Below are 22632 nucleotides of genomic sequence, written 5' to 3'. Positions count from 1 at the left end.
CAAATGCTTTTCCATAATCTATAAATGCTAAATGCATTTCTAAATTAAACTCTTTTCGTTTTTCTATTATTTGTTTTAATATAAATATATTATCTGTACATGATCTTCCTTTTCTGAATCCTGCCTGTTCTATTAATATTTCATCAGAGATAATTTTAATTCTATTATTTAAGCTCACCCATAAAGCCTCTGAAAGTCAGCTGCAACCAAACAGATGAAAACAACAAACAATAATGTTATTATTATACAAATAATAACAAAACTATACAAATATTTACAAAATACTAAACTATTTACAATCATACCTCTACTATATACCTTCATCAGCTGACATTAATATACAAAAAATGTTACAATGGAACATCAAATGATGCCAGGCATGGTCATGTTATTAGACAATGGAGCACATGCATGAGGTTGGTGAACGTTAAATGGCAGGAACACAAATGGGTTACTGGTCAGAATCAGGCACATTGCTGTTCACAATGTAGAGTGCATATAGAGTGGGACGTATGCCAACGTTCATCGCATTGCAAGATAACTGCCTCCGTAGCTCCAGGGGCTCACATCTGGTGAGTATGGGCATGGCACACCTAGGGTTCTGAGCTAGATATCATCATTCTTCTCTCTCTCTCTCTCTCTCTCTCTCTCTCTCTCTCTCTCTCTCTCTCTCTCTCTCTCTTTCTCTCTTTGGCACCTCCATAGCCAGGTGGGCAGGAGCAGCAGCAGTGCATAGCACACGCTTCTTGATTAGACTGGGGTTCGAGCCCGTGCCCACCAAATACGGAGGATGCGGAAAGGTAATGACCACCGCATATCCCTGGAGCAATATGGCCTTAGTTGCTAATGCTCCTAAAAAACAAATATCAAATAACAATATCTCTCTCTCTCTCTCTCTCTCTCTCTCTCTCTCTCTCTCTCTCTCTCTCTCTCTCTCTCTCTCTCTCTCTCTCAGGGTAACTCGGAAATTTTTTTTTTCCTTGCTGGTGCAGCATAAGCCTCAGGCTTCCTTGCACCATATGGCTAATAATAACATTCACCAACCTCATGCATGTCTGTAAATCCATTTATACTTGCAATTTATTCACCATAGCTATTGAGTAGCACTTGTGCAAAATCAGAATATTTTGCAGGAAACTCTTAACAGAAGTCTAATTGTGAAATTTTTTTAAATGCCATATGACGTAAAGTTGGATAAATTTATTATAATATGCATTTTAATAATACTCCTTCTGTAGCAATTCTATTATTTAACAGAATTTATATCTGTTATACATAATTTTAGCATAGTCTAAACCAAAATAATTTTGAAACTATAACAGTTAATTGGAATTAATTTTGGCTTTGTTACACTGTATATGACTTGCATTCTTGATTGCAATTTATATAATATCTATAATAAAATTTCATTCTTTACAGTTTTATGTGCTGATCGCCTTAGCCAGATGACCAAAACATACAATGATATTGATGCTGTGACACGTTTATTAGAGGAGGTAAGAAAATTATATTTCAATAATTGGCAATTAATTTTCAAACTTTAAAGCAAAGATTCAAGTCCCTGACTTGGACTCATTGCCCATCCAACATTATGTTTAATTGGTTGAGTCAATTTCATCCATTTTGAGTTTTTTTTGGTCTTCAGAAGTGGACCACTTCACCCTCCCTCAACGTCTTCCTTCATCTGTTTTCTCAATCTTTTTAATGCAAAAAATTGCCTTAGACTGGGAAATTTTCATATCATTACTCTTCCCCACCAGCAGTCTTTCTCTAATCCTTTAAGTAAGCCAGAAATGCTTTTTATGTAAAAACTTGGTTGTTTGAGAAATTCTACTGATTAATGTTACTAAGACCAAATGATGCAAGGAAATGGATATCAAGGAAATCATGCAAAAAATAATAAATATATAATATAAAATGAAATAGTAAAACAAAATAGAATAATCATACTATTCCCATTCCCACAGGGTAACCATCTGAATCTGCTTTGAACTTAGTCAAGACTCATTACCTGTATCGCATTGGGAGGCAACTTATTCTACTGTTTGACAACCTGCTGACCATGTGTGAACTTCATGGATCCAGTCATATGTTATTCCCTGAGATTTTATATTTTGTCCCCCTGATCTTATCCTGCGTATGAGAGAGAACAGACCTACCTCATTCATTTTACTCAGCCCTTTCAGTGCTTTATATGCCTTGGTGTCTAGACAGCTAGATGTGTAGTTGTCAAACTTTGTACACTACCTCTTCTAAGCCATTCACCATATGTACATCAATTTTCACTCATCACTAATCTAGTAGTTGTCTTTCTTTGAATCCTCTTCAGAAGTTCCGTGTCTTTTGGTGTAGTCTGTTGACTTGTGACCTGAATGCAATACTCTAATTGCAGTCTAAGCATTGTCTTGTAAAAAAAAAAAAAAAAAAAAAGTAAACTGCAACTATTATCAATCCATTGCAGGATGGAAGCCTCCTCAACAGTTGGATGTTGAGGGAAATGGACCATAATTTTCCAACCTAGTCCAATGCAGGTTGGCGGATTGACCATATTTAGCAATCGGGCTTGAACCCTGGTCTACTCAAAGAGTGTGTACTATTTCACTCCTGTTCCTGACTCAGTTTGTATAGAGGTATAATGCTGCTCTTCTTCCTATTAGCAATGGTCCTATAAACCATGGATACGACATCATATGCTTTCCTGGTCACTTGTTTATGCTGCATGGCAAATTTTACATTGGGCTGAATTGCAACACTTGTCTTGAACTACTTTTAGCCTCCTCCCTCTCAGCTTATATGGGACTCCAGGATTTCTGTTCCCCGAATGTATACACTTAAATGCATTAAACTCTAGTTGCCATTTTTCAGACTGAATGTTCAACTGATCTAAGTCTTTTTAAAGTGTCATGCCCTGGCTTGAATTGTTAACTACCTTTTCTTCCTTAAAATCATCAGCAGACTTTGACAGCTTACCTTGGATAGCCTTGTTAATATCATTTATAAAAATTAGAAATAGGAGGGAACCCAATGCCTATCCCTAAAGGACCCCAGTTGTTTGTTACACTGGTCTACTCTGAAGACTGACCTGACCATTTGCGACAATCCTCTGTCTCCTATTTATCTTTTGCCAAACTGCAATGCAGCATAAGATGTTATGAGTAGTTGCTTCTAGGTCTTAGCTTATATAGTGGCCTTTCATAAGGCATAATAACAAAAACTTTACTAAACTAAAGTCGAGGTATATAATGTCAAAATTGTTACCTGCATCCAACTATGTAATGACCAAATCATAGTAACTTTCCAGACTGGTTAGGTGTCGCCTTTCCTTAACAAACCCATGCTTGGATCAATTCATGATACCATTCTGTCGAGATGGTTCTGAATTTCATTCTTAATCCATGATCTTCCCTACCATAGAAGTCAAACTCTGTGGCCTATAGTACCCAACTCTTCTTTAGCCCCACTTTTATGTATTGGGGAGACCTTTGCACTTTTCCATTCAAGGGTGTCTTTGTGGAGTCTAATGATGCTCTCATTAATATTTGCAGTTATTTGTTATTTGTTTTTTTTTTTTTTTTTAGGAGCATTAGCAGCTAAGGCCATATTGCTCCAGGGATATGCGGTGGTCATTCCCTGACCTTTCTGCATCCTCCGTATTTGGTGGTCATGGGCTCGAACCCCGGTCTAATCTAGAAGTGTGTGTGCTACGCACTGCTGCTCCTGCTACAGAGGCGCCAATATTTGCAGTGGTTTGATACGCTCATATGCAGCCTTTTTATGTATAACTGAATATATACCACCATCTTCTGGAGTCCTCTCCTCCTTTAACCTCACTAGCTTTTCTAACAAACTGTTCTCTGAGATCATTATATAACTTATTTTACAGAAATCTGACTCCTTAGCATTCCTCAGAGATTAAATTCAAGTTTGCTTTTGACTGTAAATATCATTGAGAAATATCCTGGGTACACCTTCCATCTCTTTACAGGATGTTTGCCCAGGTGCTGCACTTCTTGAAGGTACAAGTATGTATTTCTATTTCTTTGATTTTACTTATAATTCCTTTCCTTCTAACAACTTGAATTCTCTCTCTTTTCATTGTCATTTCATTGTGTAAAACAAACTGTAATTTGGAATTTATATTAGCTGTATACATCTTGGGTGATTCATTTAGCCTTCTTTAATGGCTGCAGAAATTAAACTATGTACAAAATTTGCATTTGCATATTTACAAAATACTAAAAACCTACACGCATTGACATGCAGAAATGTTCTAATTGTTGAAATGTAGACAAAGAGAATCCTGCTGCAGCCATTAAAGAAGGGCAAGAATAATTGCCCAAAACACAATTGTTTTGGGCAGTTATTCTTGAATAAACAGATGAATATACAGTCCATTCCAGTTATTTGGGACACATCGGGACTAGTGCATTTTGGCCCGATTAAGCGGCTGCCCCAATTATCCGAAGTTTCACGTAAATAGTTAAAAATACAACGGTACCCCCCCCTTTACAATTGGTTCACTTTACAATCAAATCACGTTACAACGAACTCAACATAGTAAAGTACCGTTCGCTATACGATGTGCAGTAAGCGCCGGTCATTGTGATCACGTTTGTGAATTGAATTTTATTTCTATTAAACAGCGATTCTAATTAGCGAAAATAGGAGGAATATTATCCACAGGCTATAAAAGCAAAGATATATTAAGCACAAATATACCCTTTATTACCTTACCAATTAAAAAATTAAATGATACGTGATAATCGGAATAATTAATACTTACTGTAATATTTACATACGAGCTAGTTGACATTTCTGTTCACTGACATTTGTGGGTGGGGATTAAAATTTAAAACAGTAAAAAGATAAGCAATCAATAACAAAGAACACAGAACGCACAAGTTGCAAGTAACACAATACGCGCAAGTGAGAACAGAGTAACGAGTTACATACAAAGCTTTAAAAATAGGAATGAAGAGAAGATTTTGAAAATTAATTTTTTATATGATTGAAGATTTCATGGAAGTGTAAGCACATATCACCATGATAACCCACAGAATTCCAGCTGTCGGTGTTATCGCAAATTCAGTAAGATCGAGTTTACTGTCCGTTTATGATAGATTTCACTAACAGAAAAGTCCAATAAACAGGTGATTGCTAATTGTTTTTATCTATTTATGGTTGTTACCTCCAGAATTTCGACCGAACCATGTGGTACCGTCGGAGACAATCGTAGGGTAATCTCCAGTGCTGCGGTCTCCTGCCCTGATTAAACGCCATGCTGTCCCAATTAAGCGAAGTAAATCCTGGCTATTTTCTTGATTGGTTTCTGTGTTTTAAGATTTGCCCCAAATAAACGGCTGACCCAATTAACCGGTGGCCCAAATAACCGGAATCCACTGTATAATTGAATAAACAGGTGATTTTGAATATATAATTGAATAAACAGATGATGATAATAATAATAAAAAAAATATTGCTTACCGAACATTAGATTGTCAAGAAATAAGATGCCTTTTTCAATGTTTTCATTAAATTCATCTTGCATGGTAGTCCTCTTCCAGCAACATTTGATGCACTTAAATCTTGTAAGGTCACCTATTCAATTTCACTCTAAGAATTTTGCTTACTGTTGTTTTAGGAACACAGTTCTACAGATACCTATCTTAGTGATTTGTCTGGGCTTTGCTGAAAAGATTTCCTGACAGCTGCCACAGTGTTCTCATTTAACCTGGGCCTACCAGTTTGCAGCTTATCATTAGCAAAACAGTCTAAATTTTTTAATTAAGTTTGAAATTGAATTTTTGTGCAATGCTTCCTTCGCATAATGTGTTATAAATTTTCTTATAACTGCTGATATTGACTTAAGCTCTGCTAGTCAGAGGAAGCAGTTCACTTTCTTTTCTGTTGAAGCCATCTCCTATAGGGTTATCATAAAAAAATTAAAAAACAAAGTTAGAGTAAATTAATTAATTATAGGTTCTATACAGGATAAAAACAATTCATAAAGTTAGAGTAGATTAATTAATTATTTTTGTGCATAAAAACTAGAATAAATTACCTTTCCAATACACTTTACAAATTGTTTTTATCCTGTACAGAACCTAAGTTATTGAAGTTTCAAAAGCACAAGTACTTTGTGGAAACCTTGTATTATATGTCTGGTATAAACAAAAGAATTCTGGGACCAAACTGTGTGGAAAATTATGCTTACTGGACATAAGGATGAATCTTTGAAGTGGTGTTCCTGACACTATACACTAATTCCAGTGTTTCTGCAACTTGAACATATTCCTGATAGGCTTGTGAAATTACTGCTAGTTCTTGTGTTGCATTCTGAATAATTTTCTCTCATTGAAAATCTGTGACCCCTCTCAGGAGGGGGAAGCTCAGAAGAAATTCTTGAATGGAAAGTGCCAATTCCCTAAATCTCACTTTTCTGTTTTTTTCCAAACAGCATTGCACAATTGCTGTAGAACTGTTATTTACTATTCCTGATTCATTGTTAACTATATAGGAAAGATTCATAATGAACAGCTCTGATTTTATTATGATTACCTTAACTCTAACACATTCTAATTTAATTTATGACATCTAGAACAGTGGTTTCAACCTTTTTTTAATAACAGCACCCCTAAGTAATTTATTTTATTTTGCGGCACCCCTACTCAATTTTCTGCCTGTTAGATTCGATTTCTCTCTCTCTCTCTCTCTCTCTCTCTATATATATATATAGTAACGAATAATGGTACTAAGAAGCTAATTAATATGGGGGGGAAGTGCCTGTACAAAAAGGATAATAATAATAGTAATATAGCTTATGGATCAGGGACACTGCATTAGCAAAATGTACCATGCAGCCATAATGTGAATATATATAATATTGTAAGTAGAACGTGTAAAGTAGATTTAATTGGTTTAAGTCTAATGAAAATACGGTATACACTGGGAGCGATATATGAAAAAGAGGAAGAAATGGACTGGAGATTAAAATAAAGATAAGAAGTGAAAAAGCGACCAAAATGAAATACCATTGCGGTGTCTTTCACAATTTCAGTGTCATCATCAGAGGTCATCCATCGACGTGATCTGTATGCTAGGTGCACATGTGTAGTTGCACGTGCTGCGAAGGCAAATTTTAATATGAATTTTGCAATAAGTTATTATGTGGCACCCCTGGAATGTTGTTGCGTCACACCGGTTGAAAACCACTGATCTAGAATATAAAGCTCAAACAGCTTTTCAATTCTAGAGAGATTGAACAGACCTGTTGGGAACATCATTCCCAATAATTTGATGTGCTCTCTCTCTCTCTCTCTCTCTCTCTCTCTCTCTCTCTCTCTCTCTCTCTCTCTCTCTCACTCTCTCTCTCTCTCTCTCTCTCTCTCTCTCTCTCTCTCTCTCTCTCTATAAATTGTCAAAACATTAATGCTTGTGAAAAAAACATGCTAGAATGCCACTGTAGTTAGCAATAATTATAGCAGTGTACTGTAAAGCATTTATTCTATTGAAAGACATTCTCACTCTCAAAAATCCAAATGCCTGATTTGAGGCTCAAACAGATTTCTGTATAATACGGGGCACATTACTCAGCTTTGGAATAGTCATTATTTCCCAGAATTTCTCCTACAGATGCCAAAGCTATTCTAGTTTCAAATTTGATCAAAACATGAATGTATCAGCAGCTCGTTCAACTTCTTTCTAAAGCATCTTGGGCCTTGTCCTTTGTATTAGCCAGGCAGGCCTATTTCTAGTTTCAGGGCAAGTTCAATATCTGAAAGAAGAGCCTAGCATGGGAACCCAACTTCCATCCTCATGTAGAGGTATCTTGATGGCAGATTTAAAATTTGCTTCCATTTCTAGATACTTTGCTGATACATTGATACTGTTCTAAATATTTGAAACCACACTAGGGAGACTTTAGGACAATTCCACCCAGTCATCACTTACACTCTGGAACTAGAAATAAATCACACCTTCTCATTCCTTGATGTGCTTGTTCCAAGACAACAGAATCATCAGCACAATCTGCTTAAAGTAAATGGACACCATATCCATTCTTAGCTTTCAATGCAACCAGTTTTAAAACAGGAGTTGTCAAAGAATTGACCATCAGAGGAGCCCCTTTGGAATTGCAGCCTGGAGGAGTTCAATTGTGTTTTCTAATGGGTATAACCAACATGAAGGCATTCTACTCAGGAATATTTTCTGTGTCTTCCCCACCATCAAGAAGTCAAGGACAGATATGAGTATATTGGGCAAAGCTATTGAAATGCTCTCCTAAACCCCAGTTTCTGGAGTTGAGGATAGGGGAACATTACAGAGCCACGAGATAGGAAGAGTTGGCTGGCAGTGATGCTTCCTACTACTGCATTTTCAAGAACCCAAGAACAGACTTGCAACAGTCTGACATAGTCTTTATTGGTGATATCAGAAGAACAAAGTTCATGGAAGCTTGGTAGATACTTGATAGAATTACTGCATCATTTTTGTAAACTAATAAATAGATCCCCTCTCCATTTCAAAGAACACTGGCATCAAAATCTACATCAGAGGGAACTAGGCTCCCAAACCCCCTTACTAGAATGAACAGGAACAGAACCATTTAAAGGCTGCCAATCCATGTAATATAATAAAGTCCTATTATAGGGGTAGTATAGCCCTGAATTAAAATATATAAAATCTGAAAATAACAACCTTTTTTATTATGGGGAAGGGGAATGAAAAACACATTCCCATAATTTCATTTGTGCTATGTCCTTTTGTTTTGTAGAAAGAACGAGATCTTGAACTTGCTGCACGTATTGGCCAGTCATTGCTAGAGCAAAATAAAATCCTCCGCCAAAGAAATGAGCAGTTAGAACAAGAACTTGTCATAGCCAATGATACAGTAAGTATTGATATTTTCATAGCTGATGTTCTTACTTTATATAAGTATATTAGCTTTCTATAAAATTAGACCTGGGTCATTATTTAGCATATACCAAAAAGTGCTAAAGGCTCTTACCTTGTGTAAGTATGTTAGCTTTCTATAAAATTAAACATGGTTATTATTTGAGGATAGGGGAGCATTACATGGTTATGCTTAACCGTGTAACATATTTAATTTTAAGATGGTATTTAGAAGTCTGCCATCAGAGATCATTTCCCTTTCTGTATAGTAGAGAGTATTTGAAAGTATTTGTCTCGTTGATTTTAATATCTGATTTACTAAATACTAAAAGGCAAGCACTTTTTTTTTTATTTTTTTTATGCTTTTGATACAAATTTCATAGCCAATCAACCAACCTACTTAAATATGTATCAAGTTCGTGGACCCCACGTCATCCAAGAAAAAAAAAAAAGTAAAGAAAAGAAAACATCTGCCATTAAAAACAGGGAGACTTTAGTTCGGGGGGGGGGGCAAAACTTTTTAAGGGTGTGTGCCAAAATTGGCTGAATCCTTTTAAAAAAAACTACCCTTGCATGCCCCTCAGAATTTTGCACAGTATCTCATTATTTTTTCGCATACATGTTTTACTTGAAAAAAGCGTAATAAAAATAAAATGAAATGAAAGATATTATTTCAAAGATGTTTTAATAAAGGTATTTAAAATAAAATAATTCATAAAAAATGTAACTTTCAGCTTACAGGGCAAATTTAATATAAAATGATAAACTTCTCATATTATAAATATAAAACATCAAATCTTATTAAACATATTAAATATTAGTGAGACTTCTGTTGCTGCACCATTGACAACAGATACTTTACATCAGGCTTATACTTTGTAATTTTTAGAGCATGCAGCAGTAGTTTCATCCATAAGACTAGACTTAACAAAATGTCCCAAAAAAATTTCAAACTTCGAAACATCACTTCAGGGATCCACTTTGTTTAAATATTTTCCAAATGAGAAGAATGACTTACAAGAATATGTTGATGAGAAAACTGTTCGTAATGCCGTTGAGATTTTTTTAAACCGACAAAAGTTTTAGGAATGTAATTCTAAACTTTTAATACCTCATTTTCTGCAGTTTTCTTTGCTAATCCCATCACTAATAGTTTCCTTTCAATATTTTCTAAATCAACTCTGAGTGCCATACATTTTTGCATCCAAATTGAGCTGCTCTGAAAATCAATCAGTTGCATCTCAAAATCATCCAGGTCGATCCACTGAAACATTTTCAGGTTCAGTTCGGCTAGTTTTACACTGTCTGCAAACTTAACAAATCTTGAAGAAAATTGTTCAATAGTTGACTCAATTGACGTTCAGACATAGTATTTGAAGGCTCTGAAGGTCTGTGTTCTCATCAGTTTCAAGATCAGTGCTATATCTTTATATGTTTGAAAAATATTTAAACAAAGTGGATCCCTGGAGTGATGTTTCGAAGTTTGAAATTTTTTTGGGACACTTTGAATTCCGCGTGCCACTCTGGGGATGCATGGCATGGGTTTGCAACCTCTGCTTTAGTTAGTTGTATTAAGAAATTGACAAGATCAGACATGAACTAGTGACATGCTGTTTTCTACTAGACACCATCCACACTATCTGATTTGTCTGTCAACCAGCACATTCCGAATGCTCAACTCACAGCCATTGCCTTTTTATTCTGTTCTTTTATGTCAGAACATGTACCATAGAGCATATAACAGGGATCCATAGAGCATATAACAGGGATCCATAGAGCATATGACATTTGATGGATTATATAGGCTCAGTAGTGAAGGCTTAGGTATAGAAGAGATATTCAGGAGATTAGAAGATCTGTGTGAAAGAAAATCAAAGCTCAGTTTTCACAAGCCAGCTATGACTGATCACACTTGAAGTACTAGTCATAATGTCAACTTCAAGGGGGCAAATCATTGGGGGTTTCACGTTTCTATCAGAAAATTGTTGGAAGCAATGTTTATTCAAGCACTACCACTTTGAGTTCAATAGGAATTGAAACATATCCATCCCATATCTGATCATCTCTTGATTTGATAAATGCTGTAAATAGCATAGCATGTTCAAATTCAACTCTGCCACCATTACCACCAAGCAGAATTGGAAGTAGCCATTTCTGGAATAAATATACTAATGTAGTCAGTCAGCACTCTTACTCATAAGAGTATCAGTGGTGCACAATCTAACACAAACATATAAGGGCACGCGTATCTGTGCATTCAGATTCACATCAAAGAAGGAAGCTTAGATGCCAAAAAGCATCGTGCCATAATATTATAATTCTCAGTTTCTGCAATATCCTCAAAGCCACAGAAAGCATTTCTATTGAATTCATCAGACTGGTATGTTAAATATCATTTTAACATAAACTGTTTCAACAGATTTGGAGTGCTTTGTAAGATCAAAGTTACAATACTATAAATACTTAGAGAAAGTTACATGATGTTGTCGTATGAATACAGAACATTGCTGACACATTTTATATTCAGCCTGTTTTGATTTTGCATTTCAGTAGACATATGTACACTTTTCTGAAAGCTTTAGCAAAGAGAAAAACCAAATGCACTGTCAATTGCAGATATAAATGAAGTCATTCACACTGTGGAAATAGGTCACAAGAAGTCTCTGTTCCTCTTAATGTACTCTCAACATATCTGTTAAATAAGAATGCAATTTCAAAGCAAGCAGAACTACTGAATATCCCTTAGCGGTAAGAAACAATTGAGAAGTGTAAATTATCCAGATATTGAACAGTTTGTTTTGAAGTTTTCCAATGCTGAGAAAGAGGCCATGATGGTTACCTGCCATAAGGACTCTGAAACAAAATGTCATATTCAAAATAGGCAGATTTTAAAAAATTCTTATCCTAAGTGGTTTCATGAGAAGATTTTTCACACTGCTGCCTCTAGAAGTTTATAAAGCAGCCACATGTAGTATTATTCTTTGAATTTTTTTCTATTCTGGTCAGTGATACTATACACAGTGATACTTTAAAATTAAAATATCATAATCATAAAAGCAATAGTTATTTAATTTAAAAAATAAAACAATGTGTTTTTCTTTACAGCCTATGTAGGATTTATTAATTATAATCTATCCGGCGAAATTTGTGACAGATGTGGGGCTGTCAAAGTTGTAGTTTTACTGTAATATCAGTATTTCTTATTGAAATTTTAACTTCTGATTGGAAATATTAGCATTAACATTAGTAGAGGCATCTGATGCAAGAAAGTAAGCTTACAGTATCAGCCAAAAAAAAAAAGAAAATCTCATTTCACACATCCATTCTCTATAAAAGTTTGTCCAGTTCTTCCTTGAATTTATTTTAGCTATCAACTTCCACAATGACAGATGGAAGTTTGTTCCAGCAATCAACTACCCGCTGGCTAAAGACAGATTTCTTTCCTCGATTTGAATTTATGCCCCCTCAGGTTCGTAATCTGAGCAAGAGAAAGAATCCTATCAGCATTCAGCCTGCCCAACACATTCAAGGCCTTATACACCTCAGTCAGATCACCTTTCAGGTGCCTAGTCTCCATATTCTGCAATTTTCAAAACTTAAGCTTTCTTCATAAGAGCATGCTACGCTTTATCCATTCACTTACATTGTTCTGTAATGTTTCATATGATTTTAGGTAACTTATTCAATTGGTATTTTAGTAATTTATTAGTCAATCAGTGTCAGTTTATTATTTGAAAATTGTGTTGCTGCAGTGCTTCTCAAGTTGTAAGCATCCCTCGTCCACCGGAGTATGCCAGATGGTGAAAACTTGAATTAGTAAATTTCTTGCTGTTTATTTTCAAGGTGTTTAAGCCAAAATAATTTATATGTTCATTGTGATTATACGTCTTGAATTAAGAGCAGTGAGAATTTTTATTTATTATTATTATTTTTTTTTTTCTGGTTTTATAGTTTATAATGGACTGTATTTTTCATGCCCAAAATCTCCTTATCTTAAGCTGTTGGAAATCTAATAGTATGAGGTACAAAGAAGTAAGAGAAATGACTTGAAACTGATTCATCAACACTTCAAGGTTGTGTAGTAAGTTTGAGGCAAACAGAACAGTGCAAAGCGTGCACTTGGGGGACACATGAGGAATAGCTCAAGTTAACTGATGGTGAATCAGCTCTGGAGGACATTCCAAGCTCTCACTGAATCCTCTAGAAAGTCTTAGTAACAGTGTTTTCTCGAGACTGGTGTTATACAAAGTGGAAATCTTATGTATCAAAACTACTGCATTCCACTAATTATGACAATGCATATCATTCATTGGCATGAATTTTGAATGGTACTATCAGTGGATATGTACTGAGCCCAAGAATACCATATATGACAGTAGGAAAGCCATTGATTAAAAAAAAAAAAAAAAAAAAAATTAAATGCCGGGAAACCATGCTCATTTAAAAGAGCTCAGCTGTGAGGTGGAACCAACATGCCAATGTGAATGTCTTGATCTGTTGTGTCATTGTCAGTGATGTGTGAAGGACATTTTGAACATTTCTGACTTTAAGGTCAGTTTCACTAATTGACTTCTGTGTCTCTATGTTTTTAATGGTAAATGAATAAAGTGTGTGCATGCACACAGGATAGGTCATCAGGAATGTGCATGACTTCAGGATGTGATTTTTGAGGTCATTCAGAATGAAAATGTGTTATCAGCATGGGTCTGATTTTAAATTGGTTGTGGAGTTATGGGGGTTTGAATTTTAAAAAAAAGGACTAAAGTTTTGAATGATAATAAATAAGAATAAGCGGAAAAGTACCTGGTATGGCTAAACATTTTTTGTGTATTCTTATTTATTGTCTACTGTTTTATTATTTTTCTCCGTCCATAGCTCCACAATTTTTTAGACTAGGGCCTATCTTGACATAACATTTTTTACTTAGAATGTGTGTAAGTAACTTACTGTATATATCTTCACACTGTATAATAAATTTTTTTTCAGTAAACTTGACCATCTTTGTTTTAGTCAGTGATCAGATATGCTGGTTGAACCATAATATGTAAAATCTAAACATTTTAAATTTAAAACTTCTTTGCAGAAGTACAGAAATGCTAGAACCTTAAAGATATTGTACTTGTGATATTGCAAAAGCCTTTATTGCAAGCCTTTTTAAGGTTCTACATTCATATATTGCTTTTAAAAATCCCCAGATGGATATTGTCTCTCTTTCTCTCTCTCTCTGTCTCTCTCTGAGTGTAACAGTCATTGTATTTCTTTATATATATATATATATATATATATATATATATATATATATATAAAAATAAACAAATAATCCCTAGATGCATTAATTGTAGTTCCTTTGATGGAATTCGTCCATCAGTGACAGCAAGAACATATTAAAAGAGTTTATCTAGTACAGAATTAGTCAGATTTCAGGCAGGAATAGCAAAATTAATCACCTGAAAAGTGGTTTTCACCTGCCAAACAGAAATTGATCTTTAAAGCATATAATTGAAGAAAAATAATAGGAACAAAGTTAGTACCTAATTTTGCCAGCTACCTGCATTGTAATATTCATTCTGATATTTCTTCTATGAAGCTGTATTCAAAATAAAGATTAGCCATTTCCTTTTGTCTTTCAGGTTACTCAATTAAGGCATGATTTATCAATGAAAAATGGGCTCTTACAAATTTATAGTCAAGACTTGGACACAGATTCTGAAGCCGGATCTCCTCTGTAAGTCACCAGACTTTTCTTTATTTGAGATGATATGATTAAATTAATTTTGGTGAGAAGTGATAATATTGTTTAATAATTGTAAACGGTATAATTAAAGAGCACCCCATAACAGAAACCAGAGGGATTTACAAAACCAGAAAAGCATCAAGCCAGATATATACACACATACACACTGAGTTAGCTTTGGACTGATCTTAACTCTGGTGAAGGCTCAACGTTGGGAACAGCTGATATAAGTTCACAGTTTGTACATATGGTGATTAGCTTTTGGGTGTCTGCAAGAAAGAATTGGTCAGTGTCTAGATCTTTCTCACTTTGGATGTGGAATGATTGTGGGGGCAAGATGTGCAGGTGCCCCCACAATCATTCCACATCCACCTGCAATTCCACATCCATTCCACAGAATGGATGTGGAATTGCAGGTCCTATTCTGTGGTGATACAAGTCTACTATGGCTAGCTCAACAGTGATTGAAGAACCAACGGTCACATGTGGGTGATGCCCATGATAAGCATCGTGTCGTGTCTCGTACCACAGCAATGATGCAGCACAGTAGCCCAGCTGACCCACCCAGTAAAACATAGGAATAGCAAGACCAATATCGACATGGACTATGCACCAGACATTAGCTTATATAGACTGCAGTAGTTGACAGCCATCATGAGTACCATGCTCGCTGCAAAACACAAGAAACCACCTTGAAATGGCATATCAGCACTGGATCACCAACATGTGGAAATCTGTCACCTGGCCTGATGAATCCTGTTTCCAACTCTATCATGCTGATGGGTGTATCCATATTTGGAGAAAACGAGGCAGCCATGGCACCTGGATGCACTGTTGACAGGATGGAGGCAGTGGTGTTATGGTTTGGGGGCAGTTTTCAGGCATATGCTGTGTCCTCCGATCACCATTAATCAATGTCTTGATGGGAATACCTTTATTGTCATTGCCAACAAAGTACACTCCGTTCATGATGACAGTGTATCCTGACATTTTGGCATTTATGAACAAGATAATGTGACATACCACAAACCCTGGCAGGTTGCTATCTTGTTTCAAGAACACAACAATGAATTCTCTATCCTCCCATGGATTCTCAGCTCACCTGATCTCAACCCAATTGAGCATGTTTGAGACCTACTGGAAAATGATATTTTATGTGACAACTGTCCACCTGACAATGTGCAAATGTTACCGTATGCATTGTGCAACACCTTGTGGAGTCCATGCCAAGATGCATATGGGCTGTGTTATGGGTAAAAGTTGGCCCATGAGATATCAAGTAGGTGTTGCTAATGTGAAGCCAACTCTGTGTGTGTGGTGGGGGGAGTTTAATGGCAGAGGAATGAAGATAGATGGAAGAGTGGAGAGAAATAGAAAGGTAATAAGGATGGAGTAAGAATAGGAAGAGATTAGTTAGACAAAAATAGTGAAAGAGAAAGATAATGGGGAACAAGAATAAAATAATTGAAATAGGAGAGCTAGGTAAATAAATAAACCATAGAGAGAAGATTGGTTGAAAAAAAGAGGATGAGGTAAGAAGGGAGTGAAAGTGAAGGAATGAATGAGGGAATAATGATAAGAAATTGGTAAGACAAAAATAGTGAAGGAATAATGAGAGAGAGCTGGAGGAGTGAAATAAGGGAAAAGATTAGTTAATTCTTTCTTGTTATTTCATTATTTTCTAATATAAAGTTTACACACACACACACACACACACACACCAAAACATTTATGTCCACTTACCTAATTGTGTGTTGGGCTGCACCTTGCAGATGTTCAACGGAATTGATGTTGGGAATTTGGTGGTCAGGGGAGCACATGAAATACTTGAACATGATCCTCCAACCATCCCTGCAAAATGCAGGCCTCGTGACACATGGCATTGTCTTGTTGAAAGAGTCCTTTGCCATCTGGATATACAGTCGTCATGAAGGGAAAAACTTGGTCTGTAATAATGGTGAGGTAGGATCTGGCCGTGAGTGTGAGGGTGCGTTCAGTGGGGATGAAGTGATCCAGTGATGTCCACGAAAGCATCCCCCAAACCATGATAACACTGCTGCCAGCCTGCTTTTGTCCAACTGTGCAGTCCAGTTGCAGCTGTTCACCTTCTTGCTGTCAAATATGTACCATTTCTATTAGAATGATGGAGGTAGAGCCTTGATCTATGAGTTATCCAGTGTTCCCATACCTACTGTTGGTAGTGGTGTTGATGATGGGTGCTTAATGTGGGTACACAAACAGGTCATTTACCCTTTAGGCCTATTCCCAACTACACCTGCTGGATGATGTGCTTGGAAACATTTCTCTGTGTGTCCTGGTTGTACTCTGCTATTAATTGAGGGATTATGAGCTTTCTGTTGTCCCAAACAGCATGTTGCCAACCCCTGGTTACTTCAACTGTCAACCATTGATGGTCTACCCATTCTGGCACATTGTATGGTCACTTGTTCCTCCTTGGACCATTCTCACTACACCTTCACTATCAGGTACTTTGGTACTGATGAACTGACAGGCACTACCACTACTGTCACTTTGTATGCCATGCTGTTCACTGATGTCACTGTGGTGGCTCTCGAACAGCTGACAATACCTGCGGTTGCTGAGATGCCTTCCTAGTGCTGCAAATCATTCTCCCATTCAAACTCTGTCAGATCCTCCCCTTTCCCCATTGCATATACTTTGTACTGAAAAACTGACAGGAACTATCTGTGCCATCACTCCTAGGCAATGTGTCCACTTGTAGAGATAGGGGTGGTCCACTATGTTTTGGCTCATGAGTTTATAGACAGTTAAGTTGAAATAGGGTGCATGAAGATTATGTTAAAAAATAATGTGATATATGAAAGTGTTATGAAAGTTTGGTGAGATATCAATTGAAATGTTAGCTTTTACAGTACATTTGAAATTGGGGTTCTTGAACTATGCTTGTCCCAAATGTTTTATAGATAAAGGATTGATCAATAGCAATTCCCAGATTTTTGCTCTTTAAAATGAACAGTTTTTCCGAATGTGATAAATAAAATTCAAATTTGCATGCTTATATATATATATATATACTAAAAACTGTCCATTTTAGAATTACGAGCATATATCTAAAAACAAATTTTTTTATTGTGTAGTTGGAATGCTTTTAAATTTTTTAAAGTGAAAAAAAAAAAAAAAGCGCGCGCGCGCACACACACACACACACACACACACACACACACACACACACACACACACACACACACACACACACAATCAAAATATTAAGCTTACACTTGCTATTTATGAGATATATAATTGTGATATGACACCGTGTGGGTATCTTATCACAATCTGACAAAATGTTGACATCGTCAAAATGCGATAGCTTATAACAGGCCACAGTGACAAGCAGTTACGATGTCATTATTTAAAATGTTTTTTCTCCTTAGAAAGATATACACTATGGTTTGAAATAATTATCAGAAATTGAATTTTATTAGATTTATGTTATGTAGTTAACTTCTGTGCCGAGTAAAGCCATAGTTTTCTTTCTTCTTTACATCACTGTCTCTAAGGTATCATGGTAACAAATGCAGCTGTATGGAATTTGTATAGGTCCTTGCTTGCTTGCTTTCCCTAATGCTGGACTTGCCTGTGGACATTTTTTTTTTTAAGGCACCCTTTACATGGTTAAAAAAAACCTGTCTGATCCATCACTTTTTCAGATTTAAGTAAAACTCAAATAGTAAAAAAAAAAAACATATTCAGAACAAAAAAGTATGTATTTGTCAGTACAGGTAATCCTAATATAACACAGTAGTTTGATTCCTTCAAAATTTTGTGTAATGCGAAACCGTGTTATACGGGACTAAGAATCAGTACAAAAAGCGGGATTATGCTCCAAAAGCTAACAAAAATACCCCCCCCCCCTTTTTTTTTTATAACTATCAGAAACTTAATTTTTATATACTAGTAATAAATTAATATTTTAATTTTATTTTTATAATAGTAGTAACTTAAATGGTATTAACTGAACAAACAGTTTTACCTTACAAACTGTGATACTTATATGTCACATAATGTACATTCATGTAATTTTCTTCTTCTTCACCGCTGCTACGCACAATCTCTTCTGCAGCATCTAGATTTCGTGTACCTTCTGCTCTCTTTAAAAGTCATGAACTGTGTGCTTTGAAGTCACAATTTTTTATGGTCTCAAACAAGCACAAATTCAATGGAACAGAACCTCCTACCCCAGGAATTTCCCAACAAAATACAGTGAACCCCTGCTTTAAAGATATAAAGCACAAATTTAACTTTATTACCTTACCAATTAACAAAGTTAAATGATATGTGAAAATTGGAAGAATATTTTTCCAGTTAGCAAAGTAAAAATAAATTTACGCTTATGTACATAGCTTAGTTGATATTTATATTCACTGACATTTGGGAGGGGTTAAATTTAAAACAGTAAAAAAGATAAGCAATCAATAACAAAGAACATTGGCATGCACAAGTGAGACACGGAGTAATGAGTTTCCAAAAATTTATTTATGTTTTTTATGACACATTTCACCATAATAACATGAAAACCCACAGAATTCCAACTATTGGTACTATAGCAAATACAAGAAGATAGTTTACTACCCTTTTATAATTGATTACACTAACAGAAAAGACCAATAAACCGGAAACTGCAAATTGTTTTTATTGTTTTATTGGTAGTGACCTCCAGAAATGTGTTTTGGAAAAATCACAAAGGCGATAATGATTAGTGAGTAAACAGCAGGGATTCACAAAAAGGAATGGAAACATTGAAAATTACATCTATCATAATATCATCTATCAATATGGTTTTTCCAGCACAAAAGCTCAAAAATACCGTGTTATGCAAGATTTCCCACATTTCTTAAACCGTGTTAGACTGAAACCAGGTTATATAAGTACCGTGTTGTGTGAGGATTGTTGCAATTTATCAATCGTGTTAGAGCGAAACCGTGTTGTAGAAGTAACATGTTATACGGGGGTTGCCTGTATTCAAATCCTTGAAGTAATTATATCACATTAGTTTTCTAAATATAAAGCCAAGTTTTTAATTGATTTCTTTTCAAATCTCTTTTAGCAGAGAAAAGGGATTTGTTGTCAACTGGGATGTGCTTAACAAGAAAATCAGCTCGTTACAGGAAGAGAACTTGCAGCTTAGAACAGAGGTATATTGTGAGTAGGGCAGGAAAAACTAAATATTTAAAATGACTTCTCCCAGAAAATCAAAGTTTTAAATTAAAAGGATATAAGAGATGTTTGAATAGTGTTCCAAGAAATGTTAAAAGTATTATTTAATATTTTAAACAATACTTTATTTAAAATATTAAACAATACTTTTTTTTATTTAAATATTATCTAGTATAATATTTCTGTCATTTGTGCTTATTATTTCTACCTATTTTCATTATGAAGATAACCACAAAACGTGCTGTGAATATGATTGGAACGTAATCCTGTAGGTCTCTGCTTTTCCTAGGTTATTTAGTTACAGTTGATTCCATAGTTTGCTAAAAATGTGACAGTTTGGCTATAATCATAATTGTTTACCTTTATCTCTACTTCACTACGAAAGGGTCAGAGTATGAAGATGAATGGTAATTCTGTTATTTCCATCAGCTGACTTATTGTCTTCTGTATAACTTATTTTTACTTGACATAACAGTTTCCCACTAAGTTGTTTCTACAGAGGATACCAAAAGTTTCTTGTACAATAAGCATGGGTCCTAGCTCATTTTACTCTATGAACCACCTACTTTTCTTTCAAACACTACATGCTGACAGCATGTAGTTTTAATGCTCTTATAGTTTGACTCGTGTATGGAATAGTAATAGCATGCATAACGTGATCCTCTGTAAGCAGGATTGCCTTATCACTGCACAGGGACATTGGATATTTAAGAAATTTGTCAATTTTGATAGAAGCGTTTTTTTTTTTTTTTTGTTCGTTATGTATCATTATATTAGCAAGAGTGGCCTGGTGATTGACCTTGCCCTGTGAAACTGATATTTACATTGCTGCTGATAGCATTCACCATAAATGACTAATTGTAATCTGTTATAGAAAATTTTCCAGAATGATCGGTGAGTGTAAAGTTGCAGACCTGGAAACACTGTGAGAGAGAGCACCCTTCTTGGCTAGTTTTGAATAAAGTTCAACTTCTGTAGTTCAGGAACACATTGAATTCCTGAATTGAATGAGAATGTGATTATAGGAAACACAAATAGCAATATAATGACACTGCTGAGTCTCAAGTGAGGCACATTTTAAAAAGAGTGGGGCTTCGGAAAGCACAATGAATGGTGCATTTTGCACTTTTATTGCACCCTTCCGTCAGTTGGATATTAGGATGCCTAGAGCATTTAGGGGCTCACTTGGCTGCGGTGGATGCATATCACTGGCTTTCTATATTGCAAAGTTCAGTCCATCTGCTTCTCCATTTTTATTGACTCCTTACAACAGAGAAGTGACTGCATTTCAGTCAGTTCATTCGAGAATGACATCTACATGCCAGTGCCAGTATGCATTCACTGCATGCCAAAACAGTTTTTACTTATTTGTGTAATTTATGATTGCTAATAATCACTGGCTCAACATTGTCTTGCTGCTATATGACATTGCAACTCTTCTGTGTTTAAAAATTATATTTTTTATATTTCTGTTATCTTCATGAGAGTAGTCTCCTCTAACATCTCATGTGCAACATTCTCATCAACCAGCCTCTATACAGATTAAGTTTTAATCCCTGGCTTTGTAGCTGTGATGGGAGTTGTGTACAAGTCTTATCCTCTCATATAACAATGAAGTCTTTATTCATTATTTTGGCCTTTCACTATTCTTTTCTTATATCAGTGACTAACCCTCTGTCATCAGTTTAAGCTTTTTTTTTTTTTTTTTTTTTTTTTCCCCCCCAATTTATCTTGCTGCTACATCCACAAATTGTGCTTTCCCTGTAGTTTATTATCAGGTTTGCTATGCTATTTAATGAATATTAAAGTAAAAATTGTTAGATATTGCAACTGCTGAATATGTTATTTTCTATTTTTTTGCAAACAGCAAAATTCTCTACATGCCTTAATTGTGCGTAAAACCTTAACTGTGTAAAGCTGCAGACCTGAAAACACACACGCGCGGGGGCCCCTCCGTAGCCAGGTGGGCAGGAGCAGCAGTGCATATTACATGCTTCTTGATTAGGCTGGGGTTCGAGCCCGTGAGCCACCAAAATACGGAGGATGTGGAAAGGTCAGGGAATGACCACCGCATATCCCTGGAGCAGAGAGAAAGAAAAGAAAAGATCTGGAAGAGAGCTACCTATGTATTTGAGCTGTTATTCATTTTTAGTAAATTATCACCAAAAATACCACTGTCTGTTGAGGTATGTAGGGTAATTATACAGGGTGTCTCAAAAATATTGGCACAAACGTTTAGGGGATGTAGGTAACATCTAAAGGAATGTGAATCGCATAGGAACCCATAACCGGAAACGTCACCGTAAGTCGGTAGACGGTGCTGTTCATCAGTTCGCGCGAGAGAAAATTTCTTGTTTACTCATTCAAGCAGTAGTCACTGCACGAAGAGCATGCATCGATATACGAACTGTGAGCTGGCAGACATGCACCCTAGTGTATGGATTAGCAGAGGGCAATGGACGAGCCACTCAACGAATTTATGGAGAACACTTCCCAGACATACATGTACCGGACCACCAGTTGTTTGCGCATGTGAATCAAAATTTGTGCGATTATGGGTCATTTAGAGATAACAAGAGTAGTGCGGGCAGACCACGTTCGATGCAAACTCCCGCCATGGAAGAAATTGTGTCGAATGCCGTCCAGAATAATCCTACTACCAGCACACGTGCCATTGCCTCTGCCTTAGGAGTGTCTTGTTGCAGTGTACAGCGTGTCTGGCACGATGATTGCTTACACCTCTTTTATCTCCAAAGGGTTCAGTTACTGCTCCCCCAAGATCATCCTGCACGTGTGGCTTTTGCACA

General features: G+C 35.9%; 1 protein-coding gene across 1 annotated transcript in view; it reads left to right on the top strand.

The window, feature by feature from the left end:
- LOC150075975 (trafficking kinesin-binding protein 1-like) overlaps positions 1-22632 on the top strand; it is a gene marked incomplete at its 5' end in the record, with an annotated part of 323798 nt that overhangs the window by 140733 nt on the left and 160433 nt on the right. Inside the window, 4 exons of the mRNA XM_090387224.1 lie at positions 1420-1496; positions 8774-8890; positions 14523-14617; positions 19716-19803. Coding sequence (XP_090243350.1) covers positions 1420-1496; positions 8774-8890; positions 14523-14617; positions 19716-19803 — 377 coding nt within the window. The remainder of the gene's footprint in view (positions 1-1419; positions 1497-8773; positions 8891-14522; positions 14618-19715; positions 19804-22632) is intronic.

Source organism: Mastigoproctus giganteus, chromosome 13 (assembly GCF_048544385.1).
Source record: "Mastigoproctus giganteus isolate SK-2022 chromosome 13, ASM4854438v1, whole genome shotgun sequence".
Lineage (NCBI taxonomy): Eukaryota > Metazoa > Arthropoda > Arachnida > Uropygi > Thelyphonidae > Mastigoproctus > Mastigoproctus giganteus.
Note: the sequence above shows the minus strand (reverse complement) of the source record. Positions and strands in the feature narration are given on the sequence as shown.